The sequence below is a fragment of the Podarcis filfolensis genome (assembly GCF_964270895.1).
Source record: "Podarcis filfolensis genome assembly, chromosome: 3".
NCBI classification, from domain to species: Eukaryota; Metazoa; Chordata; class Lepidosauria; order Squamata; family Lacertidae; genus Podarcis; species Podarcis filfolensis.
Window position 1 is genome coordinate 33,801,582 of NC_139606.1, and position 27,205 is coordinate 33,828,786.

Sequence of the window (27,205 nt, forward strand, 5' to 3'; positions counted from 1 at the left end):
CAGGAGCTCACCCCGTCACAGGGATTCGAACCGCCAACCTTCTGATCGGCAAGTCCTAGGCTCTGTGGTTTAACCCACAGCGCCACCCACGTCCCTACTCAGCTCACAGATTACCATTATTAATAATGAAATAAGAAGAACATAAAAACACAAGAAAAGCTTGCTGTATTGGGCCAATTGTCCATCTAGTCCAGCATCCTATTATCACAATTGACAATAAGATGCTGCTTTTTTTGTTTCTAATGTCTTATGATGGGTTACATTTTGCTTTTATTGTTATGTTAACATTATTATTATTGTGTACCATCCTGAAATCTATCTAGATGAATAAGTGGTTAAGAATTTTTTTTAAAAAATAAGCCTGCCTACTGCTTTTTTGCTCTACCTCTTCAATCAGTGGCAACAAATGTGAGATATTACTGACTTCAACAAAATATTTAAAGAGGCTCTTAAATCCTTTGGATTTCATTGGCCTTCAAGCATTGGTGAATGTGTGCTGGATTGTAGCCATTATGAGTAACCATTTATTTGACCCCAAAATACCTAACAGTTGCTAAAGAGATGCAAATAACTTTGGTTTCCTTTAGGCAAACTTGATGTTACATATTTTCATTGGATTCCATTCCATTTCATGCCACAGGGAATTCTAGAAATGAGGGGAGCATGAATTGAATTTTACTGTGAGTAAATGAAGTAAAATCATTGGTGTGAACCGCAGGTGGATCAATTCTTGTTAACATCCACACCATCCATTTAAAGGACATTTAAAAGTCATCGCTCACCCCCAAAAAGAATTCTGGGAACTGTAGTGTACCCCTGTCAGAGCTACAATTCCCAGCACCCTAAGATAGCTTCATTCTCCATGATTCTTTGGGAGAAGCCATGTGCCTTAAATGTATTTTAAATGACCAATGTATGGTGTGGATGTGAATCTTGACCTAAGGTGGGTTACACTAATGGCAACACAGTTTTCTTTTTAGTTTAGGGCTTTGCTTTGCTTTGCTTTGCTTTGCTTTGCTTTGCTTTGCTTTGCTTTGCTTTGCTTTGCTTTGTTAGAAAGAAGACATGTGGGGAAGACAAAAGAAAATGAAGAATGGCAGAGATAGAAGAAAGTACCATAGAAATTAAAACTAGATCCCAAGTTACAAGCAGGGCTGCTAGCTGTGGGCCTGAGTCACATGGTCTTGGCACTGGGTCACATGGTCAAGTTAAAGAGAGTTTAGAATAGGTATGTATCTCTTCTTGCCCTGTCCATGCCACATCCCTTTTGAGGACTTATGCTGCTGGTATAGGTTTCACTGGCTTAAGTTTCATTGGCAGAGCTATCTCCAGCTATGCTGGGATTAAGGGGCTTCCCCCAACTGAGCTGGGAAGCCTCAAGATCTTCCAAATCCAAATCCTAGAGGATTGCACTCTTAATAACTCAACAAGAAAATCTCATGTTCCAGTGAGCGCGGGGCTTCCTTGTTCATTCCAAGATAGATAAATAGCAATTAAAAATATCAAGCAGATTTCTTAAATCTTCAGCTACAGTTATGTATCTGTTTTTAACAACAAGAACCAACTGGTTTTAAAAGACATCGGAACTTGCATTACAAAGCAGCATTTCAAAGTCAATGTAAGTATAAAAGACTCTTAAAACTGAATCTTGGCCCAGTCATCTCAAACAGGGAAGGGGAACATGCAGGAGTCCAGATTTTGTTGGACTAAAAGTCCCATCATCCCTGGCCATTGACACCCCTCCCCAAGTGTTGCTGCCTGGCTGCACTCTGAGTTTGTTGTTTGCTTGGGTGGAGGATTCAGAGAGGCTGTGAGGGTGTGTTGAAACTAGCCTACTACACAAAAGTAAAGTTTACATTTGTTGCTTCACCCAATTTTGCCTCTGGCTTCAGCCACTGCTGGAATGCAGTCCTCAGATGATGATGATGATGATGATGATGATGATGATTTCTGGCAGGCTTACTACTGGACGGTTGGATCAGAGACCAGAAAGTCATCATAGGCACCCCAGAAGTATCATCCTTTATCTGGCCGGGATAACCTGAGCTCTGAAATATGCTCCATTTTCATATTATGGGCATCTTATCTAGAAAAACTCTTTCAGCCTTTGTTCTAAAGCAGGTTGGCTTCAGTAGGGAATAACCAGCTCTATGGCATCTGTCCTCAAACATCGTTTCTGTGCTCTACTCTAAACAGACAGGAAGTGAATCTCATGAACCCGAAGGAGTGGGGTGGGAACCATCAAGGAGCTATGGAAAGCATCCTAGCAATCAGTAAATGTATTTACAAAGACCAGAAATTGTGCTTTACAATTCTTAAGCCATTTCCCCTTCATCATGCTGCGAGTGAAACAGATTAGACAGAGAGATGCAGTTACTTGCCAAGACCACCCAGGGAGTTTCCTGGCTAAGCAGGCAATTGAATTTACCAAACTATAACATTTTATCCACCTGCACCGTCCCGGCCCCTGCCTAACTGCAATATATTTACTTAACCTTTTCTCTATTTATTACATTCACATTTCCTAATAATAATAATAATAATACTCATAAGTGACTGACTCCAATAACATGCAGTCTTCTACGGGGAATGACCCTGGTTGGTATTTAATGAATCCAACAGTATACTTGGGTTTTTGTGCACATTCTGAATTACACCTCTGAACAGCAATATCTCAAACTGAGAGACTTAAATGCAATTTAATGTGTAAAATAGGAGCAACTACACTCATCAGATTCTTCTAACAGCATCTATTGTCATCTAATAGATGCTATTAGAAGAATCTGATGGAATGTTCCCAAATGTTAATAACGTAGAGAACAGCCCCTCTGAATCACAGCTCACAGTAGCCAATTAGTGTCTTTTTATGAAGTTCATTCATAGAACATTCATATAATTCTCGAGTTGGAAGGGATCCTATGGGTCATTTAGCCCAACCCTCTGCAATGCAGGAATATGAAGTTGCCCCATGCAGGGATCGAATCTGCAACCTTGGTGTTATTAGCACCACACTCTAACCAACTGAGCTATCAGAAGCAGGGCATGAAGGCAACAGCCATCTCCTTCTGCTGCACCTCCTGGGCAATGGGTATAACCATGGAGGCATAATGCCTTTGAATGTAGAGGCTCCATATAACAATGGCAAACAATAGCTGCTGGTAGATCTATTTTCTATGATTTTCCTAAAACACATTTTAAGGGAAGAAACCAGCTGCTGTTCCTCCAGATGATTCCAATTGCCATTAGCCGCAGCCGGCAGAATCAATGGCCAAGGATAATGGGAATTGTAGACCAGACATCTACACCAGAAATTTATAGCACTATCATGTCACTTTAACAGTCATGGCATCCCCCAAAGAATCCTGGGAATTGTAGTTTGTTGTTTGTTGCTTGGAGACCCCCCACCGAGCTACAGTTCCCCAAGATTCTTTGTAAAAGTGACTGTAAAAGTGATATAAGAGTGCTTTAACTGGATGTGACTGTAGTCTCAACAACATCTTCAGGACCACAGTTTCCTCGTTCCTGTTTCTAAGCTATCTAAGCTATTGGTCACCACAATTTCTTGCTGCAGTGAATACTGTCCATTAAATATGCACTACAGGTCCAGGTATTGTGCTCCCCAGTCCCCAACGCCACAGAGAATTAAAATAACATGGAGACTGGTTTGGGGATCGAAACAGGCCACAGCTTTCTTGGATACAGATTAAAGAGGTTTGGCTTGGGCATGAGGCAATCAAAATACTACCGGCCTGCCTGCCGGAAGTGACACATAGGTCAATCTGGGCGGGGGGTTCCTAAGACTTACATCAAATATGGTGATGCCTGCAGGGACCACCGTCTGGGGGAGTGTCATTGGCCCTGGTTCCCAGCTGGGCATGAGGACATGGCAACACCCCCCCCCCGCACCCCTTTAACGGGATACCCCAACACTTGGAGGGGCAGGCAGAGACTACAACCTCCCCTCCATCCAAGACAAGGATTGCCACAATGCTCAACCAGTTGTGACGACTGCTATGAGGTAGGCAAAACCACCAGGACAGGACGCCGATGTCGCGATTCCCTCACCAGGGCCTTGGGGGAGTGCCTGTTCTACTTCTTGAACCTACTTCTAATCAACTTCATTGGATGTGTCCCTGTAAAATCATGGAGTCTGTATACATAAAAATTTATTCGTGGAATTAATAGAATTAAGGTATTAGTGAAGGTATTTGATAATTACTTAATTAGAAAACTAATCAGTAAAAGTACTAAGGGAACATACCAGCTTGCTTCCTTTCTTTTTAAAATGAGCCCTTGAATTCTTCCAGTAAATACGTAAATATTTTAGTGCGACAGCGGGCAACATAGAGCGCTGTGATGATTTAGTAAATGCTGCTCCAGCTGTAGCAACACAACAACAGAGTGAAGCTTAAGTTCTCAGCGAAGTTTTCAAGTACATTTTCCATTAATTTCACCCACTGCCGTTGATTTACGCTTACTACATACACATCAGGTTGCCAGTGAAAACAGAAAACCAAAACTGAAACCTTTAAAATTATTTCTGAAAGTAGCTCTTTTTTTTCTTTTTCTTTTTTGCATCGCTCCCAATGGGCCGTTACATGGCAAATGGGAACGCCACCGGGCATTTCTTATGACAGCAGCGGCAAAGCTTTTTCCCTTTCATGTTGCTGCGGAACACAAATTAAAAGGACGAAAGCCTCTGCCCTCATTCCCTTTCCCTTCACTTATTCCACCTATTGGCAACAGCTTACGAACACAATAAAGAGGGGGTGACAATAGCCCGCACCCCCTTCCTCTTCCACATCTGAAACAATTTTCCAAAAAATACTGTTGGGGCAACAAAGCTTGGGCATTTCATAGAATCATAGAATTGTAGAGTTGGAGGGGACCCCAAGGGTCATCTAGTACAACCCCCTGCAATGCAGGAATCTCAGCTAAAGTATCCCAGGTCCATGACCTTCTGAGGGAGTCAGTTCCACTGTCGGACAGCTCTTACTGCCAGAAAACTCTTCCTGATATTTAGTCGGAATCTCCTTTCTTGTAACTTGAATTTGTTGCATAGAGAGGCAAAGTGAAATAACTGGAGCTACGGTCCTAAACACACACTTTTTGAGGCTATGGAAGTAAACCCCGGAACGACAGTGTGGTGGGGCTGCGCCACGGAAGAACACACACCCCACACACACCCCACAGCAGCAGCACTACAGGGGCTTATCTGGATGGGCCCCGACCTTGGTTATAAGTCTCCAAGGCCAAAATTTGACACAGAGAGAGAGATCCCTCCTGCCTCTTTCCCAAAGCTGGGCAAGTGCCAACTAGGCTTTGGGAAGGGGCGTTGAGGACTCTAGGACCCAGTCAGAGCCCTCAAGGCTCCTTCTCCAAGCCCAGCACTTACTAGGCTTACTTGGGAATGAGGGGGAAAGGCAAAAGCGCCCCTTCAGCTCAAGTGAACCGGACCTAAATCTGCCTCTGATCTGGATGGTGTGATTACAGGTGGCGAGATAAGGGCTGTGCAGGCATACCAGCAAAGCCCATTTGGCTCTACCAGCTGTGTGCCAGTCCAGCTGTGGCCTAGCCACCCCCCAGGCCACTCCTGAATTGAACACAGCAAGCGAGTCCTTCCTCTGTTCCCCCCATCATACGCGCCACAGTCCATTTCTGTTTCTAAAAAAAACTTCTCAACATCATGAACTTATAGGCAGCTTTCACAAATTTGCTAGCTTGGTTAAACGTGGCCTTTTTCATTTTACCCTCGCACTGGAATGTCCATCTTCCTGGCAGACTTCACGACGTCTTCAAATCTTTCCATGCTTTCGTTAATGCCGCAGTTAATATTCATTTTGCTGAAAGACTCGGAAGCTGCACCAAAGACGGACACTTCTGTTGCACCAGCAGCAATCTAAAAATCAAACAGGACCAAAAAACAGAACAAATGTGGTTGGGTTTTGTTTATTCCCCCTTCCCCAGTAAATAACTTTACATCTTTCTTTCTTTGTGCATGCTGTGTTTAGCAGTAAGCCTACTATCTGAAGCATTAGCTAACAAAGGTTGGTCCAGAAGAAATCATTCCCATTGATTTAAATGGAAAATGACTTCAACTGGTGTCACGCCATACTTGTTTGTTTACTTCAAAGCAAGTCCCACTGTGTTGCATGGGATTTACTCTCCTGGAAACGTGCATTTGCACTGCGGCTGTAATAAACTAAACTCATTGCCTCTGTTGGTTCATGACGCTATTATCCTAATGATCACTCCAGGAAGCAACACTGATTTTGCTTTACAGAAAGCCTCTTTCTCCGCATGTTTAAAATGAGTTACGAAAGCACAAGTGAGGCACCGGCCCTAAAATTATCTAAATGTCCTTTCGAGCAAACCTGTGTCATTGAAATAAATGGGAGTCCTCTAGATGATGAGTTTCCCACATGGAAGCAAGTGAAGGTTTTGAGGCAGAAGGCCATGCACTTTGCACAGTCACTACGGGGCTCACAGAAAAGCCTTAACTGTTTATGTGAATTAAATCTCTTTTCTCCTCTGAAGCTAGGGTTGCCGTATTTCAAAAAGTGAAAATCTGGACACAAAAGTTGTTGAGCTTTTGTAGTTTTGCTAATGAAAATTGCCAAAATCTACACTACCGGCAGGGGCTGCCATATATCCAGAATACCAGCCTTGTCTGGATGTATGGCAACCCTACTAAAGCAGAATTCTAGAAATAAGACGGTCCTGTTTTTTGTAAACACTCCTACCTGTGCCTAGATCACAGAAAGCTGTCAAATGCAGGTGGAAAGCAAAGATGAGGTGTAACAGATTGTTTTTTGGCATTTCATTTTTAAGAAGACACCAGAAACCATAATGTCAACTTAGAAAATGTGTAGTTGACATCATTCCCACTATTACCAATTCAAGTCTTCCCACACCAGGGGCGGGCAATTCTGTCAATTTCATTGTATCTCAGTTTCTCATTTGACCAGTCTCCAAATAAGTTCCACATTTCCACATTGGTTTCCATGTTGTCCTCATTAGAATTTGTCAGCATTTTATTGTGCATTTCTCCTGATTTACACATTTTTGTGTGCAATTTTGCCCAATATATGTAATTTTATAAGCCATTCCCTCTAATAGAGGCATCGGCAAACTCGGCCCTCCAGATGTTTCGAGACTACAATTCCCATCATCCCTGACCACTGGTCCTGTGGGAGTTGTAGGCCAAAAACATCTGGAGAACCGAGTTTGCCTATGCCTGCTCCAATACAATGCATTTATGCATATATATTTTTTACTAATATATGCACACGTCCCCTCTATTTTATGCATTCTTAAACAATTCTTCAGTTGCAGAACTGCACCTCAAAATTCAGGGAAGCACAAACTTTGACAAGCAGCTGTGTTTCAGCTCACATGTTGTTGTAAGAAGAGTGAATTAGAAAGATTAGTATTTGAATGCAAACAAACTAATTTCTTCCTCACCTTTTGTTTCAGGATCACACAGATATAGACAAAGGCACAACATCCACAAACAGGATTGAAGAAACCCCGAAGAGCTACAAATCTGTTTTTAGGAAAGGGACTCCAAAAACAGTCCAATGAGGACTGAATATGTTCAGAGACCATGCATTGCTGGTAGCAAAGAAATGGAAAGGGATGTGTGCAACTGAGTTGCTGGAATCCTGAACAGCAGCACTCAACACAGCCATATTTTGTTGCAGACCCCACTTGTTATTCAGCAAAAGTTGTTGTTATGTACTGAGTTGAAGTTGTTCATGTGAAATTTAGCATAGATTTCTGATTGTGCTTACTTATTTCTCTTTGTTTGTTTCTTCAATTTGTATACTGCCCTTCATTTGAAGATCATAGGGCAGTCCACAACATAAAAATGCAAAATGAGAACCCAAAAAATAATAAACCAAGAAGAAAAGCAAACCAATAACCCCCACTCCCACAAACACTTTTTAAAGGGCACAGAATGTTCTATCAGGTTGAAGGCCTGTTACAGAGAGAAGTTTTTGCCTGGCACCTAAATGAAGGCACCAGGCGAGCTTCCCTGGGGAGAGCATTCCACAAGCAGGGAGCCACCACAGAGAAGGCCTGCTCTAATGTTGGCACCCTCCAGTCTTCTTGTAGCCTAATTTATGCCACGGATAGGGTTAGATCATGCAATCTTGACCTCTGATAAAAATAGCTAAATATGTTTAAGACCCTGGAGCTTCACTGAAAGATAAAGCCATGCAGTATACGTACAGCAGAATGGAAGCCTTGAAGATTAGGGGTAAGGACTGGATAACGGACTCCAGGATAGCATTCTATTCCTCTCATGACTTCTGTGTGATCAGCCATCTTAAAAGACAAAATGTAGCTTTAGTTTCTTAAAGTCATATGACAGTATCAGGTACTTATTCATTGGTTACTGACAAGGTAACCATTTTTAAAAAATGATGTAGAAACACAGGACTGAACACAATTAAATATCAATAAAGTAAAACTTTGTTCATTTCACAAGAAGTCACATAGAAGTGATCTTTGCACCAAAATGGACTGAACTTCCATGTCCAATTTTGCCCCTTCCCTTTATGCCAGTGGTTCTCAACTTGTGGGTCCGCAGGTGTTGTTGGACTACAACTCCCATCATCCTTGAGCTCTGGCCTTGCTAACTAGGGGTGATGGGAGTTGTAGTTCAACAACATCTGGGGACCCACAGGTTGAGAAAGGCTGCTTTATGCAAAGGACTGGATTGTTTGGATCTCTGGGTACCTATGTTTAGCATGAAAACAATAGCATTTTTTAATTTTTTAAAGAAGTTTTTTTAAAGGAATAAAATAGCTTATTTAATGGCCTCATCTCGTCTTTTTTTGTGTGTATTTCAAAGTCATGGGCGAGGAAAGATTATGCATGCTAATTTTATTATTATTATTATTATTATTATTATTATTATTATTATTACTTCATTGTTAAGAGACTTTGGGCACTTCTACACAGCAGCGTATTGTGTGCTCAGATAAGCTGATCCCTTTGCAGTTTCGTCCTTGTAGGGAGGTGAATAAATGTGGCATTTTAAAAGGCTCATGACATCATCCTCATCAAAATGCCACCCCATATTATGTCCTATTTAATCTGGATTTACCATTTCTGTAGAAAACCCCAATTTTTAAATATACACACATACACCTGCCCCCCTCCTTCAGTGCAGCATCCCATGAGTAGATTTTCAATCATGGGGGGGGGGGTCCTGGATTCAACTCAATAACTGCTTTTACGTTGCATAAAAACTTTCACATTTTATCCCTGTGGCACTAGGTGATTTCTCATTCCTGTTTTTTCCCCCTCTCCAGCCTACAGAACCCTTGTAACCTAATATTTCCAGGCTAAAACCCTATGTGCACTTATTTGAAAGCAGGGCTGCAAACACACTATAAAGCACATTCCGACCCTCCGAGAATTCTGGGCACTGTAGTTCATCCCTCACAGAGTTACAAGTCCCAGCAACCCTTAACAAACCACAGTGCCCAGAATTCTTCGAGGGTGATGGAGGGGAATGTGCTTAAAGTGTGTTTTGAAGGCATCATATATGCATAGCCTTAGTTATTTCTCTCTTCAACGGAGCTTGCTTCTGAGTAGCCGTGTATAGGATTGCACTGTTCCTGTTGTTTTAAATATTTCTAACGCTTTATAGGATTGGTATTATATTATTGGTACCTGGCAGGGTATCTACTTGCATTCTAAGAAAGCAGGACCGAAGTGGGGTAAGTAAATAATCACAGAAATGAACCCTGACTTCTGCTTCCCAAACCTTTAATCCCTTAATTAAACAAAGAATGTTGCCCACACTTCCTAGGCTAAGGAAAACCTTTGAAACCAAATAGTTAACGTAATGGTACACCAATGTGACAAAATCCTGCACTTTTTACAGCATAACTGAAAATACAATTAACAGGCTAAAGTGAAGGTGCAATTCAAGCTCCATGAAACTTAATCATTGCAAATAAGGTTTATATAATGTATTTGTCCCCTCAATATTTTCCTTGTAAGCAGACTCTTACTTTAACATGTACTTTTAACATTTAGGCAATTAACTTTCAAAGTGCAACAGGATACTTAAGCAATAAGCCTTTCAATGGCAGCCCTTTATCATTCTTGGCGATTTTGATTATAGGTGTGGGATCCTGTTTTAGATGGCACCTTTGCTACTGCAGAACTTTTTTTTCTACTTCTTCTGGCTTTTTCTAGTCAGAAGGTCTCTGCCAAACAAAACATTAGCAGGGAAATGGTAAAAGGGCTTTAAAATGCAAGGCAGACAGACAGAAAGGAGATGGAAACAAAACTAGTCAATCTATTCTCAGGACCAGAGAAAATAAAGTGCGCTAAGAATTTTGAACTCCATCTCCAAGTTAACATGGCCATGGCATATAAACAGAATGTAATCTAAATATCAACTAAGCCATTCAAACAAAACACTCAGGCTTGAAATGGGAATAAAATCCCCTCTCCCAACATCCAAGCAAGCCCAGGCCAAATTTGCTACCCAAAAGGGCTCACAGGAAAAGGAAGAAATGAAAAACACATTTCCAAAAAATAAAAAATCAGGGGAGGGGATGAAAAGGGAGGTATATGGTTGCTTTAGATTGTAGATATTCCTTGAAGGAACAACCTTGTCCTCTGTTCTGATTCAGCTTTCCCTGACCTGGTGCCCTCCAGATGTTTGTGGACTCCAACACCCATCAGCCCCTGCCAGTGTAGCCAATGATCTGGGAAAGTGGGAGCTGTAGTCAAAAACAGCTGGAGGACACCAGGCTGGGGAAAGATGGAGTACAACATGAGCTGGAGTAATTTATTCTAGCGTAGTGAGCTAGACAGTGTTTTTAGTGTGAGCTTCTAGGAAAATATGGAGAACACAAGATAGCAAGACAGTTCACCGGGTTTGGCAGATTTCCCTCCTTTGTGTGGGCCAAACTATACAACTATACATTATGACAGAGATGCATGAATACAATGCCATACCCCTCAACTGTCCCGGGAAAACACCCCGTTTTGTCACGCAAGAGCATGGTAGTCATTTTGGGCACCACAATCTTGCCCCAAAAAAGTACTTTGGCCATGGTCTTGCATGGGTCACTCACCCAGGAGCATGGCCTGGAAGACGTGCATCCCAGTTTTTGACCCAGACATGTTAGAGAGTGTGCAATTCCGCCCCCTTTTTCAGATAGTGAAGGCGTGGTGATGTTGACTGGGACCACTGCATGTGTGCTGCGGGGGTTGATTAACTCTTCCTGAAAACCAGGCATTGGCAAACTTGGCCCTCCAGATGTTTTGGGACTACAACTCCCATGACCCCTAGCAAACAGGACCAGTGGTCAGGGATGATAGGAATTGTAGTCCCAAAACATCTGGAGGGCCAAGTCTGCCTATGCCTGCTGAAAACTGTTTTAAGCACTGCATACAACCAAGATTTCAAGCTAAGACCAGATTTTCTCCTGAACTGTTCTGAGTCATCATGCTTTATAGCTGGGGGGTCAAGGGGCTTGCCAGCCCCATGATCCCTCATTGCAAACATCTGACAACGCTGCATGGCCCCTCCTGCGCTGCCCAGAGCTGCCTGATCTGCTCTTCACCAGCTGTTCCTCCCGTTAGGCTTCCCAGTGATTGGTTTCATCCATTGTTTGCAGTTCAGGGTATTAGGCCATAAATCTTGAACTACTTGGATGGGAACCTCATGAAAGGAAACCAGTCGCTGAGAATGTCCTCCTTTGTGCAATCATGTTATAATTTTGCAACAGAGCCTGTAGACACTGGTTTGGCTTAACGGGGTGGGGCTTTTTCTACAAGCGGCACTCTATCCATCTTCTGGCGGCAGAGGTTTAAATAACCAGGTGAACAAGAATGATTCCAGATCCTGTTCTCCCTCCCTCAACCCCCTAAAATGCAAAAAAACCAAAAACGTTTTGGATCAACTTAAACTCTCCAGGTCCTCCAACTTTCACCTGATATTTGCCGTTCTTGGCCTCCATTCTGAAAAGTGAGATTGAGCTCTAGAGCGCAGTCTGCAGCAGCAGCAGCTGTCTCTTTTAAGGTGGCTTTCATCGCAGGCAGGAGGGCACTGAGATGAGTTCTTTTAATTTAAAATAGATTACCATGGCATCAGCTAAAATCACTAATATGCTTTCGGAGGTCTGCTTAGTTGCTGCGAAGTCTGGGGCTGGAGAAGAGCTCAAAGGGCAGGATCTGTCATATCCTCTGCTTTCAGTAGGACTTCCTTGGCCTTGTCGGCTGTAGCTTCCTTCATCTGAGGTCAGGAAGAAGTATCTTAGGTTTTTAGATGGGACAAAGTAACCACTTGCTTTACCGCCATTCCCACCTGCCCACTTTCATGTTGTGTCTGGGTTTTGAAGATTATTCGGGCTTTTTATTAAAGCAGCGGTAGATAACTTCTATTCTGCAGGACTATTTAGGCCTGCTAGTCGTCCCCATTTGGACTGTGGCATTGTTTGGTCCAAACCAAGTTCTGTATTAAAGTTTTAAGAGTAGAGCAACTGACCTAACTGTATACCAGGAAATGGAACTCATGGAACTCCCATATATTTTCCCCATTTTAGGAATATTTGGGTAGGTAGAATATCCCTCATGGGAGCAACACACCAGGGACACCTTTGCAGTAATAAAAGTTCAAGCTCCATCAGTGTAGTGAAAAACTGGTGGTCTGCAAAGCCTTCATTATTAGAAAGACAGGTGTAGGCATTTCCATCTGAAAGGCAAATTGCCCTGGTAGCTTTACATACAAAATTTTAAAGTCTCTTTTTCTTCAAATTTGGCACAGTGAGGAAAGAGTTGGGGTACAGGTGCAGCTTGCATTTTAGCTCTGCATTGACTGACACAGCTGTCAAACTGTGCCAATTAAGTAACTAAGACACCAATTTCAGGCCACAATCTTCACCAACAAACTACCTAAATTCAAACCCATTCTGGGATCCTAATATAGTTAACAGACACAGACCTACCTAATTCAAAGGCCATTCATTGCTTGGCAACTTTATGATAAAAATCAACATTTACTCTATAGATTAATCTCATGAGGGGTGAGGACAGGAAACTAACACAGAATCTCTCTGTGGCATGACACACACTACTAATACTAGGCTCTCCCCAGCACAGTGCAACACCAGGAATATTTCTGTTTCACCCAATTAACATTATTGATACGGAAAGGGCTGCCAAGTCCCATTCAGTCCAGGAAATTGTCCGAAATAAATGAAGGCTTTTGGTATATTGAGGATCACTTTGGTCAATTACTTGCTATTATAAGCTTACTGAAGACAGATGGATTTGATATCTACAGCGGCTGATTGCTTTTGCACCTCCACTGAATGAACATTTAATTCTTATTCCAGCTCATTGGGCCAGCTGATTTAAACCAGGCTCTGCTCCCTTGTTGCTACAATAGTAAAATGTGAGATTTGACATCAACTGAGCACTAGAGGCTCCACGGAGAAATATGGAATGACAACAGTGGTGTCTTGCCAGCAGAAGACCCTGAGTTTAATGCCCATCATCTGCAGGTAGAGCTGGGAGACACTCCCATGTGGAATGCTGAAGGACCACTTCTGGTCAGCGTAAACAAGACTGAGCTTGATGTGTCATGTGACAAAGGTATTTGAGAGCAGAAGCAGTAAAGGAGTCTAGGAATGTTGTGAAATGCTGAAAAGCTGCAGAATCATTTAGCACGCTGAATCACTGTGACTCATCTTGAGGAAGACTCATTCTCTGTATAAGTACAGTCAAACCTCGTTTTGCGGATGGGATCCATTCCGGAGGCCCACCCGCAAGCCGAAAACGGCGCACATCGAAGCACGATTTAGCGCTACTGTGCATGCGCAAGCGGCAAACCTGGAAGTAACCCATTCTGGTACTTCTGGGTTTGCTGCGGACGTTCGCTGAAGTGGATGCAAGTGGAAGCGGGTGCAGAACGAGGTTTGACTGTATTTGCTTGCAGGAAGACTCAGTCAGTCTGTGTGTCTGTGAGTGGGGGACCCTGTGCTCTGTGAAGCTTGTGCTCAATGGAGACTGTTGATGCATAATGTGTGACTCAATAACTCTGTGTATGCTCTGAAGCTCTGAAGGAGCGTCTCCACCCCCATCGTTCTGCCCAGACGCTGAGGTCCAGCGCCAAGGGCCTTCTGGCGGTTCCCTCATTGCAAGAAGCAAAGCTACAGGGAACCAGGCAGAGGGCCTTTTTGGTAGTGGTGCCCGCCCTGTGGAACGCCCTCCCATCAGATGTCAAAGCGATAAAAAACTACCTGACATTCAGAAGACATCTTAAGGCAGCCCTGTTCAGGGAAGTTTTTAATGTGTGACATTTTAGTGTATTTTTGGTCTCTGTGGAAGCCGCCCAGAGTGGCAGGGGAAACCCAGCCACATGGGCGGGGTACAAATAAATAAATTATTATTATTATTATTATTTAATCTTCTGTTCACCATGCTGTTATTTGCAAACAAGTTCATTTTAATTCAGTAAAGCTTTTATTCTTTTACCTAAGAAGACTCTGTGTTATTAATTTACACTGCACGTAATGATGGACCAATTGAGCCAGTATGGTGTAGTGGTTAAGAGCACTGGACTCGTAATCTGGTGAACCGGGTTCGCGTCTCTGCTCCTCCACATGCAGCTGCTGGGTGACCTTGGGCTAGTCACACTTCTTTGAAGTCTCTCGGCCCCACTCACCTCACAGAGTGTTTGTTGTGGGGGAGGAAGGGAAAGGACAATGCTAGCCGCTTTGAGACTCCTGAAGGGGAGTGAAAGGTGGGATATCAAATCCAAACTCTTCTTCTTCTTCTTCTGACTTGGCATAATGCAGCTGCCACGTTCCTCTGTCCTGAGTGCCAAGTGTGGACAAGGCAGGGCAAAGTCAGGTGGGAGGTGACTAACAGGTATAAGGCAGAAGGTGTAGGGGGAAGATGGTTCAGAAAGACATTCCTGCTATGGGGAATCTACATAGCATAAGAATGCTGGATCCTTCTGTACGATGCGTTTTTCATTTTACCTACCTGAGGTACCCATTTCGAAGAAACAAAGCTCGTCACTTCTATGACAGGCAAGCCTGTTTTGGAAAGTCGGTTGATGAATTCAATTTTGACATCTGTAGGGACTATAGCCTGTGGGAAAGTAAGGGGGAGACCTGTATTGGTACAAAATTTAGCATGTGGCAAAAGCGTTTTGAACAACAAAAACAGGTATTTTTAATGCTATAAAATAAAAATGGCAGATATCGCAGGTGGGTGCTATTTTTTTTTTCCAGGCAAAAGCAAATTGGCACACCTACAGGGATATGAGTTTGACAGGGAGGTGGGGAGGTCAGGGCAATGTGAGCACACCAGCAGTGCCCCTGCCCCCAACTTTGTTCCCACGCTGCCCTCGCAACATCCAGGTACATGGTAACAATGAATGTGCTGGGAAGCCAAGTCTGTGGTGGCCCCTGCTGCCGACCAGTGCTCCTGGCTACAGCTTCCCCCCGCCTGCTGTAGAAATGCCGTAGAAAGATATTAGAAGCCCTCCATAATCAATTAACTACACATGTGTTTGTGTGTGTTTGAAACCAAAGTTCATGCACACACTGAAGCACTTCAGTCATACGTATTTCAGAAGATCCATTTCATGCTTTAAACTTCCTGGCTTTCATGCATAACTCAGCCCTTCAGCTCACATTGTCCACTTACCTTTTCATTCTGCAATCCATCTCTAGGCCCGACTTCTACTATTTTAACAAATTCGGGAAATCCACTTGTGAGCAGTTCCTGAAACAGAAAAGTGTGTAAATAAATAAAAGATAATTTGTGCTAGGGCTCCCACTCTGGGGCACTGCCCCAAAGAGTTTTGTTTCAAGTACTGAATTCGTTCCGGAGGTCCATACTTAACCTGAAACTGTTCTTAACCTGAAGCACCACTTCAGCTAATGGGGCCTCCTGCTGCCGCCGCGCCACCGGAGCCCGATTTCTGTTCTTATCCTGAAGCAAAGTTCTTAACCTGAAGCACTATTTCTGGGTTAGCAGAGTCTGTAACCTGAAGCGTATGAAACCTGAGGCGTATGTAACCTGAGGTACTAGGGATGAGTCCAGGAGTGGGCAAGTTATAAAAAAGAAAAAATTCTCAGAATATGTGCAGAGTGCTTTTCAAACCACCAATAATAACCACAAGGTGTTCCCACAGTGTTAGGATTAAAGAGTAGATATTTGTCAGGAAACATGTGGGCCCAGTATAATTTCCCCACCACCACTACCACTTTGGGAAATTAAGAATAATTATTCCGTGATTACTCAGATAGATCATACCTCCTCCAAAAATAGTTTACACAGCCAAAACATATATTTGTGAACTTACTATTATTACTACTATCTAAAACCAACTGCTTTGCATGCAGAATGCCCCAGGTTCAATCCCTGGTATCTCCTGTTAGAGACCCCTATCTGAAACTTTGGAAAGATACTGCCAGCCAATGTAGACAACAGTGAGCTAGATGGACCAATGGTCTACCTCTGCAAGGCAGCTTCTGTGTACCTAAGGCTTGGTGACTGGCAGCACCTGTGGCAAATCTGCTCCAGAGTTACCAGTCTAGAGGGGATGCTTGGCTATGACCATCTGTCTTGTTGGCAGGCTACTTTGAGAAGTGGGGTTTGGCCAATGACACCCCACTATCATTCCTTTCTTTAAACGTCCCTTCAGGAAAAACCCATTTTCAACCATGGCCTTAGACCAGAGGTTCAGAACTTGAAGTTCTTCAGATTATGTCCTATAGGCCCCAGCCAGCATTGTCAATGAAGGAAGTTGTAGTCCAGGGACATCTGGAGGATCACAGCTTGCCTTATATCAGAGTTTCCCAAACTTGGGTCTCCAGCTGTTTTTGAACTACAATTCCCACCATCCCTGACCACTGGTCCTGCAACCTAGGGATGATGGGAGTTGTAGTCCAAAAACAGCTGGAGACCAAAGTTTGGGAAACCCTGCCTTAGACAGAAGCCAATTGGGTAGGAGGGGGGAGAGAAACTAAAACTGTGATGGCCTGGGAATCTGATTCAGAGGCTGAACCTGAAGAATCCCAGCCTGCACAGGAGTCCCCGCCTCCAGGGCCGGCTGAGCCGGGGCAGGGCCTTGAATCTGAAGGGCCCGCACCTGTGCCAGATCCTCAGGAGCAGACACCAGATGAATCCACTCTGGCTCCGGAGGTGATTGAGGACCCGTTGCCTGCAGGTGCTCCTCTCCCAGCCCTGTCAGGGGAAGGTGAGGTTGCCTCTGGGTCCAGTAACCCTCCAGCCTCTCCTGAGCTGCAGAGGCTCAGGGCAGAGAGGCGGAGGGAACTAAGTTCTCTCAGGAGGAGTGCTCGCCTTAAGGCCAGGAGAGGCGAATCACCTGTGGGCCGGGACCACCCCTGGCCTCAGAGGAGATAAAGGCCAGTCAGCCCAGTCCCAGGTTGCAGGAGCAACATTGCTTGAAACCTGTTCCTGCCAGCACCCTGACCTGCTCTTCCGGAGTTCCTGACCATGCCTGGCTCCTTGCCTTGGACTCCGCTTCGCCCTTGACAGACAGCCTCCAGACCCTCGACCCAGGACCGGACTCAGACCACACCGCACAGTAACCCCCCCAGGACCAGCACAAAAACTTGGGAAATTCAGAAAGAAAACGAAGATGGGCATATGACAAGTAAAGATTTCAAATTTGACTAATAAGGCTATCCAAAGAATTCAAAAAGCCATAGGGTAGAATTAAGCTATTGTGAAGTAGTTACCACAAATAATCAAGCCTAGTTTGGTATGCAAAGCCAGTATGCTAAATTCAAACATGTCACAAATGAAGGGAGTTGTAGTTCAGCATGTGGAGGACCACAGGTTCCCTTCCCTCTCCTCGACCAGAGCAACGTGAGCAAGCAGACTGTAAAAGTTGCTGTAGCATGGTCAAACATAAGGTTCTTGCTTCAATATCTGAAGCTCTAGCCATTTAAAAGGTCTATGCCTTCATAACTATGACCTTCATTTCATTAAGTCCCAATTAACCATGGAAGTATCAATGAGGAGGGGAAGATTTGTGCAGACAGAAGACAAGACTTGCAGCACAGGTGCCTGGGTAGGAGTCAGGAACTGCTTTCTGTAGGAGAGGACACTGACAAGCGTTGGGAAATAACTGGGGAATATTAGTTAATCCTGAAGTCCCACGTGTGTGGGAAACTACAAAAGAATAAACTGCTGACTGCCTGAAATTCAAAAGAGCCGGAAAAACCCCCAGCAGAGTTTAAAACAGAAATATGTGCAGAGTTTGCAAAGTGCTGAAAATATAGGTTGTTAGAGCTCAAAATGTCCCAGTATTAAGTGCTCTCAAATGTGCTCCCCCACCTCTACCCTTGTCTGAGTGAATAGTCCACAACCTTAAGTAAGTTTAAATGCTTTACTTACAATAATCAGAGCACTGTTCAACCCTACAGCAGAAACAACACAGGGTAGGTACTCCTGCTTATAAAATACATTAGTTGGTCTCAAGCATGTGGTCTGAGTCTGGAGCCCCAGCCTCAGATGTCTGCTCAGTTACGTGGTTCAAAGTGAAGAGGGGGGAGAGAGAGAGAAAGAGAGAAAGAGAGAAAGAGAGAGAGAGAGAGAGAAAGAAAGAAAGAAAGAAAGAAAGAAAGAAAGAAAGAAAGAAAGAAAGAAGCCTTACTTCCTACCTCCCCAAAAGTGAGGGAGCACGACCTAGCCATGCCTTCTTTAGCAATTCACAGCTCTATGATCCTTAACCCCCTTAATTTACTAAAAAGCATAGGCATGCACTGTTATGTTTGACTGCAAAATCTTCCACAAGTGGAACTCTCGAAATGCACACAACCAAATGCATCATTGTTTACCCAAGGCACATATTTTGACATGGCTCACACTGGGGGGCTGGGGGCAGGTGTCTTAAATTTTTGTATCTAGAATCTGAAGGGGAAATGAGCCTCACAATGCTGTGCCTTTGGGTATATCTCTCGCATCCACCATCGTGGGTGTCACCTCCCTTGCCACAAACAGCTTTGCAAGTTAAATTAAATCCCATGTAGTAACATCCTTCAATGACTGCTAAAGTACAGTTTAAAAAAAAATCCAGTACAGTTACTATGCATTTATGTGAGCGGTGTAAAAAGAAATGGGAAACAGCTGCACAACATCTCTGATCACATACGGCATCTGGCAGGCTAAACCTTCCTTGGACCAAGCTAGGCCCACACTTGCGGAGAACATAAACCTATTTTATTTAAATATAAAGGCAAAACTTTCACATCTGCTAAATAACATCCCCCACCCCTTTCGGAAAGTGCTTTTTCTTATAAGTGGAAGCCCTCCTGACAAAAGGGCATTGCATTTTGAGGTTTTCCATGATTATCAGATAATTGCGCTTACAAGGCAAATGCCACATTCGTGATATAAACACATCTGTGAAAGAAGCAAGAGGATCTGAAGTGTGCTAAACGTATCATACTTTAAACAGGATGCGTTCAAAACGTGCATAAAGCTTTTATTGTCATAATAGTTTTCAACCGTTATGAGCCAAATCTTGTCACATTGACTGGCACAGGCACACACCCGTAAACCTGCGTGTACAAGTGGAGTCAAAGGTCAGGAACATGTTATTGCATATTGTAGGGGGTCACCAATGTGATGCATTCCAGATGCTGCTAGACTACAACCTATAAATAAAAAATATATCCAATATTCTCTCATCCAATGGTTGTATCCAATGGTAGTCCTACCCAGAGTAGACCCACTGAGAAACAACACATGCTGTATATCTAATGGACATTTAAAGCACATGACTTTAAAGAATTGTGGGAACTGTAGTTTAATGGTGCTAAGAACTGGAGCCCTCTGAAAAGCAAATACAGTTCCCAGAATTCATTAGATGAATCCATGTGCTTTTAATGTGTGTTGGATATTCTTAAATGGAGTGGATCTGCAGTGGAATCAAAATGGTGGAGCCAGTGTGGTGTAGTGGTTAAGAGCGGTAGTCTCGTAATCTGGGGAACCGGGTTCGCGTCTCCGTTCCTCCACATGCAGCTGCTGGGTGACCTTGGGCTAGTCACACTTCTCTGAAGTCTCTCAGCCCCACTCACCTCACAGAGTGTTTGTTGTGGGGGAGGAAGGGAAAGGAGAATGTTAGCTGCTTTGAGACTCCTTTGGGTAGTGATAAAGCGGGATATCAAATCCAAACTCTTCTTCTTCTTCTAGTTCCATTAATTTAATGGGTCTACTCAAGTTCTAGATTGAAGACAACCTCAAATCTTGCTGTGCTGCCCCTGAACTTCTCACTGCTCAGGAAACTGGGGTGTAACAGACTAGTGCCTGTAGGATCAGAATAGCAGGAATTTCTTACACAATATTAAATAACCTCTGTTCCTTGAAAAGCTCAAAGCGGCACTCAAAATTTAAATACATAAACATCAAAATGTACAATTGGCAAAAGTAGAGAACAAACCTGAGGAAAAATCACTCCTGTCAACCAGAACTTAAATTTTAAAAATCGCATTTAAACTTAAGCCAGAATTTAAATATGAAAATTAAAAGCTAGAGGAAATTTCTTTTAAGAAAAGGTCTTAATTTGGCAGTTAATGCTGCACAAAGCTGTTGTCTGATGGGCTGTCAATGTAACATTTCTTCCTAAATTTGATCCAGCAAAAATGCATGTCTGATGATTAAAGATAATGACTGGTTATTGAATTAGGTATTAGCTCTGTGAAGTGGTGAGCACTATGGCTAAATTATGTTGACTATCAACAAGGAAACAGTTTACATGAAAGCCTAAGAGCCTCAAGCATTTTCCATTTATCAGGTGTTGCCAAAGAAGAACAAACAGCTTGTAAAACCAGCCATTCCCACCCTCCCCCCAAAATAAAAAAAAGTACTGCCATGTAAATCGGAAAGTAAATTTCAGTTCCACACCCCTCTTCTGCTACCTCATTTGAGCAAAAGAGAAAAGCACTACCAGGGCCTGTGATCATGTTGTTTGCCAAATACTTCCATGAAAACATTCCCCTCCACACACACGCATGCTTAGTTATAAATTGATGGAAATAGAGGTTTATAACAGAAAAATGCCAGTGACCTTTAATCATGGAATTACAGCCTTCTTTAAACTTATCCCAACTGTAAGCGAATAAAGCAAACAAACTTGAGACACCCACATGCAGAAACAAACAAGCACATGCAGCTGCCTGCTAATCACTTCCTGGGATGTGAGATCTGGCATTCAAGGAAATCAACAGATGATCCACCTCATGGGGAAGGACCATTGCTCAAGGTACAGCAACTGCTTTGCATGCAGGTCCAATCCCTGGCATCTACAGGCAAGGCTGCCGGAAACCCTGGAGAACCATTGCCAATCCAAGTAGACAATACTGAACTAGATGGTCCAAATGCCTGACTTGGTGCAAGACGGCTGCTTCTGGTCCTATCATCCTTGCCTATCATGGCTTGTAAGGTCAAGGGGGTGGGTTAAGGAAGCGAATAATGCCTCATTGCAGGAGGGGTAGTGCTGCCCCTTCCTTGGCCTCTGGGGTAAATGGACAACTACTACCCTACCATGAATGTCCCTTTCCTGGGCAAAGTGATTGAGTGGTGGACAGCCAGCAGTAGATGGTCCTGGATGCAGCAGTTACGCAGTCCCATTTCCATCTGGCTTCAGCACTGACACACCACTTGGTCACCCTGATTACCATTATCAGGAGATAAATGGGAGACTGTGTCACCCTGTTGATTCTCCTAGATCTCCCCACACTGTGAGTTTCCAGTCAGGGACATTGGGTTACAGTGGTTCTGCTCCTTCCTACAAGACCACTCCCAGAAAGTAGTGTTAAGGGACTGCTGCTCAGCCCCATGGCACTTTTCCAGTGGGGTCCTGCAGGGTTCCATCTTGTCCCCCTAGCTATTCAACGTCTATTTTTTAAAAAATCACTGAGATGAGTCATTTGTGGATTCGGATGGTGGTGTCACTAGCATGAGGATGACACACATTCCACCTGGCTCAGGATAGGCTGAGCATGGGATGGACCAATAATCAACTCCAGTAACTTGGATCCCGGAATTAGGGATATGGCCTGTTCTGGAAAGGATGACACTACTCCTGAAGGAACAGGTGGGTAGTTTGAGGATAATTCAGTGCCTAAGCTCATTCACCATCTAAATGGACTAAAAGCTTCTCCACACTTCTGATTGTCCCACTGCATTGCCCCAGGAAACCCACTATTTACTGTTGAATCAAAGCAAACATCAATTGGGTTTTCAGTGGATTAACATTTGCCCCCAAGGAAAGCAGTGGGGCACGTCCCAATCCCATGCTTTCTAGGCACAGAATAAGCAGAAGTGTGAACCCCTAAGATAGCCTTGTTCTAGTAACCTCATGATTGGATTATCGCAAGGTGATACAAGATGGAATCATGTATCAGCAATCTCCAAAGCACTGCACTGACTGCCTGCGAGCTACTGGGCCCAATTCAAGGTCTTGGTAAAGGTGTACAGCTTAGGGCTCAAGTACTTAAAGGAACGCCTCTTATAATAGTTTCCAACCAGCACCTTGGTCATGGTACCAGGGATTAATATGGCCTACTGTGCAATTTCATGACAAAGGGCCTTCTATGTGGTGGTGCCCTGACTGTCAAATTCTCTCCCTGTGGACGTACATTCCGCTTCCGCACCACTTGTCAATTTAATAAACATTTCAATTATATTTTTGATCTGTTGTTTCAGGATATTTGTTTCAAGGTATGATATTTTAAATGTTTCAATTATTTTGTGATTGGTTATATTTTATTATCCTTTAAACCTCCCCGAGATAGGGGTGGGATATCAAAATAGTATAACAGAACAACAACAGTAACAATGATGGAAGTAGTATACACAAGAAGAGAAAGAGAAAAATAAATATGTGGGGACATAAACAGATAGCAAGTAGCCAGCCTGAGAATGAAAACATGATGGAAAATACACAGCAATAAAATGGTTCCAAAGATCTAAGACTTTTAGCAACCTTAAAATTAAAACCATACTTTTTAAGGACATCTAATGGTAATAAACTGATTACCAGAAGTAATAATGGCTTCTAAAATCCATTAGATCAAAACACTTCTGAAATAATAGAACGCTCCAAGGGATATTTGCCAATTTGAAAACTACTTAATTTGGAAAATTAAAGTCCTCCAAGGACTGAAACTCATCAGGAATGTGTACATAAGAGGAAGCAGATTTTCCTCTGATGTTTAAAGTTTGGCTTATCTCTGTTTTACTTCCTTGTGTACCAAAGAAAACCTTCTGCAGATCTTCTAAGGGCAAGTTCACACACACACAATCTATATATCTATATATCTATATATGGTGTGCCTCTAAAGTGCTTTAAAGGTACCCTAAAAATGTAAATACTCAATGTGTGTCAAAACAGTCCATTACAGAGCCGAGCCAAAATGTCCAAAATACTTTTTTTTCCCCTGAGAATATTTCTAGATTATTCTTTTCCTTACTTTCTGCCCCTCTGGAAAAGTCACTTTGCATAGTGTTCTCTAAATTCTCTTTTTTGTGGAGTCCGCACCACCGAGGCCACTTGAGCCTCAAACAACAGCAAAGAATCCACAAGTACCCCCAAGCTACATGCCCACTCCTTCAGAGGGAGTGTAACTCCATCAAGAGCAGACAATCTCCCATCCATCCAGTCTAGTGAACCATCCACTAACAGTGCCTCAGTCTTATCTGGATTGAGCTTCAGCTTGTTGGCTCTCAACCTTAAAAACATCCTCTCTATACCAAGCCAGTGCAGTCCTGCTGCCTTATATCTGCTTGTGAAAAGGAAGAGGGCTTTGGGTTTTTGTTTTGCTTGTTTTTTTGCAACTTTATGTCAGTCGATATACCCCTTTCTACACAACTCAAATGTTTCCAATCCCAAAAGCTATGCACTTCTGCCCACCCAAAGGTTAGACCTTTGTAACCGGAGGCTTGGATTTTTCAACAGATGTTTCCTATATCACAAAGTTCATATTGAAGAATATTCAGTAAGGCAGAAATAATGATCCACACCATATGGCAACCCTGTCCCATTAGCTAATTTGGGGGGGAGCTGTCAAAGTGGCTTTACTGACATTATAAGAGGTGACAACACACCGGGGGCAGGGTGGATAATGACTACCCTGGGCTTTAGCTACCTGCACAGTGCAAGAGATAAAAGGAAAGTATAAATTATAATTGTCTCTCAGAGATGAGTCAGGAAGTGTGGCTTCCTGACTGCTTTGGGATAGCTGGAGTATACATGGTCCTGCTCAACTCAAAAGAGGACTAGCTATCAAACAAGAGTAGTGACCTCTGGCCCATAGGCCAAATCTGGCCTGGCACAAGTCCCAATTTGGCCTGTGAGTCCGTTTTCCCCAAACTATGACTTTTACCTCCAAATGCCTAACATACAGCTTGCACTTGGGAAACTGCACTAGAGTTTTTGACAGGTGCATGTGCCAACCTGATGCCCTCCAGATCTTGCCAGGCTACATCTCCCCTAATTCCTGACATATGGTCATGCTGGCTGTAGCTGATGGGAGCTGGAGGCCCACAACATCTGGAGAGGCACAAGTTCCCCAGCCCAGAAGGCAAGGGGATGCAGTGGTTATGGCTGCTGCCTCTGCTTGCTTGCTCATCTCAGTCTCTCTGTCTGGGTGGCACACCAGTGAAGACTGGGCCTGCTGCTGCCCAGAGAGACTGGCAAGTGATCAGATGGGCAGCAAGCGGCCACTTCCAACTCTGCTTCCTCCCCCTTACTGGGTGGCAAAGCAAGAAGCTACCACGCGATCCAAGGGAGAGCAGTTTCAACAACTGCACTGCCCAGAGGGAAAGCATAGGTGAGCGTTTAGAAGCAAAACTAACAGCTAAAACAAGAGAACCTAATGGTGTCTGTTTTATGGAAGTATGGAATTCTTTTCAGACTATTTAAACAAATATTATAGTATGATGAATTCACAAGCAGGATTTGAACCATGAGCAACAGAAAGAATGAGACATTATTGTATAATGGTTATGATATTAAAGCGTGAAGACAGGGTGAATAAAAAAAAACCACCATGGAAAATGGGATGGGAAGTCAATAAAACAAAAGAAAAATGTATTATGCAATTTTATGTGACATTTGTGGAAATTTAATTATATGTATGTATGCAATATAGAGGAGGCACCTCCAAGTCCCAAATAAGTAGGGGCCCCCACCCACCTGACGGGGCCTAAGCCATCCAAGGGGGCTTTCCCACTAACTCGGTGGTGGTCAGGGTCAGGGATCGGGTGGGTCCCCCCAAGAGGCAGGGGTGGAGGGGTGAGGGCACCTGCTGCCCTACATCACCGCCGCCCCCGTCCCTGCGTGGCGCTCAGGTACCTGCCCAGGATGCTGCAGCGCCGTGGGTTGCGGCGCCGCTTCTCCGATCCACAGCTGCTCCTTGAGGAGATGCTGGTAGCTGAGGCAGTGCTTCAGCGCCGACGGCATGTTGCCCATGGCCGCTGCTTTCTCAAGGTCGCCCGCAGCGCCGTCTCCTCCCCCCGCGGCCGCGGCCAGCCATCGCCGCTGCCGTCGCCGCGCAGAGACCCGCGCCGGAACCGAGGCCCGGAGAGAGCGGAGGCAGCGCGCCCACCTCAGCCAATCCGAGGAGTCGCCGTCGCTAGCGGCGGCGCTCATTGGCCGAGAGGGGCTGCCGGGAGTTCGCTGGGTCGGCGTCGTGATGCTGATGCTGCGGATGCTCAGGCAGCCTCAGCATCCTTCGCCAGGTAACGCAGCTGGGGGATAAGCGCATCCCAGCAAAGGCCAGGCTGTGCTCTCCACCGCGGAAGCCGCGAGGGGTTGACGAATAGCTGGATCATGCCATGCAGAGTTAGGTGGGACTGCTTCCTTAGATTGCCGTCTAATAAGGAAGGTTGCAACCGTTCTGAATTTTAAACTGGGGCAGACAGAGGGTGCGCGCAGTATGTGTGGTGGTGGGGAGTCCGTTTAAGCAATATTTAGTTCCTGTTCCAGTAGGTGGCGGTCACAGAGCCTCTTTAAGCGCTGCTTACGCCATTAAGAACTACGAGAAGAGAGAAGCAATTAGGACCAAAAAGACAAGAGTATTAAATTTCCAGCAGACTTGACTTTGGGGCACTTTCATAGGGAGAGAGCTGCGATCTGGGAGCAGGTGATGTCAAAAAAGCAGGAATTTTTTTGAGCACGCTAAGAGTGCCTATGCATCAGGACTGATACTGTATTGCAGAACGCTGCCCATCGGCCCATCTGCTTCAGAGTTGGATGGTAGCAGGTCTTTGGTGTTTCAAAGATTGGCATTGAGTTCAATACCTTGGACTAGGTAAAGAGCAGGAAGGGTAATGTCAGTGGCGAACCTTGAGCTTTCAAATTTCAGCAGCACACTCTGCACACCACACCTCTCTTGCTCCATTCTAAAGAATAGTTGCAGCATCCCCTGTGGTGCCCCCAAGATTGTGGGGGTGGGACTTCTACTTCTTGGCAAGTCCACACGAGCTTCATATTAACTCGCTGTTTATTAGTGTAAACACGTTCCTTACTTTGATTCTGTAAAATCTGCAGGTTGACAATTACATTTTAAAACAAAATTAAATGTACCAAAACCCCTGAGAGGACTTGGATGTTTTAAATGATACTAGGACTATGAAAGTGTTTTGGATGTTGTTATATCTCTGGACAGCATCTTAAAAAGCAGAGACATCACCTTGCTGACAAAGGTTCGTATGGTTAAAGCTATGGTTTTCCCAGTAGTGATGTATGGAAGTGAGGGCTGGACCATAAAGAAGGCTGATCGCGAAGAATTGATGCTTTTGAATTATTGTGCTGGAGGAGACTCTTGAGAGTCCCATGGACTGCAAGAAGATCAAACCTATCCATTCTGAAGGAAATCAGCCCTGAGTGCTCACTGGAAGGACAGATCCTAAAGCTGAGGCTCCAATACTTTGGCCACCTCGTGAGAAGAGAAGACTCCCTGGAAAAGACCCTGGGAAAGATGGAGCGCACAAGGAGAAGGGGACGACAGAGGACGCGATGGTTGGACAGTATTCTCAAAGCTACCAGCATGAGTTTGACCAAACTGCATGAGGAAGTGGAAGACAGGAGTGCCTGGTGTGCTCTGGTCCATGGGGTCACAAAGAGTCGGACACGACTAAACGACTAAACAACAACAATATCTCTGGAATACAT

At 44.1% G+C, this 27,205-nt stretch overlaps 1 protein-coding gene across 1 annotated transcript in view; it reads right to left on the reverse strand.

Moving 5' to 3' along the window:
• HMGCLL1 (3-hydroxy-3-methylglutaryl-CoA lyase like 1) overlaps window positions 1-25,624 on the reverse strand; it is a 61,684-nt gene extending 36,060 nt beyond the window's left edge. Inside the window, exons 1-5 of the mRNA XM_083607356.1 lie at window positions 25,385-25,624; window positions 15,697-15,774; window positions 15,028-15,135; window positions 8,236-8,331; window positions 5,751-5,899 (exon numbers count right to left, since the gene is read on the reverse strand). Coding sequence (XP_083463482.1) covers window positions 5,751-5,899; window positions 8,236-8,331; window positions 15,028-15,135; window positions 15,697-15,774; window positions 25,385-25,501 — 548 coding nt within the window. The 5' untranslated portion in view covers window positions 25,502-25,624. The remainder of the gene's footprint in view (window positions 1-5,750; window positions 5,900-8,235; window positions 8,332-15,027; window positions 15,136-15,696; window positions 15,775-25,384) is intronic.
• Between the last annotated feature and the right edge of the window lie 1,581 nt (window positions 25,625-27,205).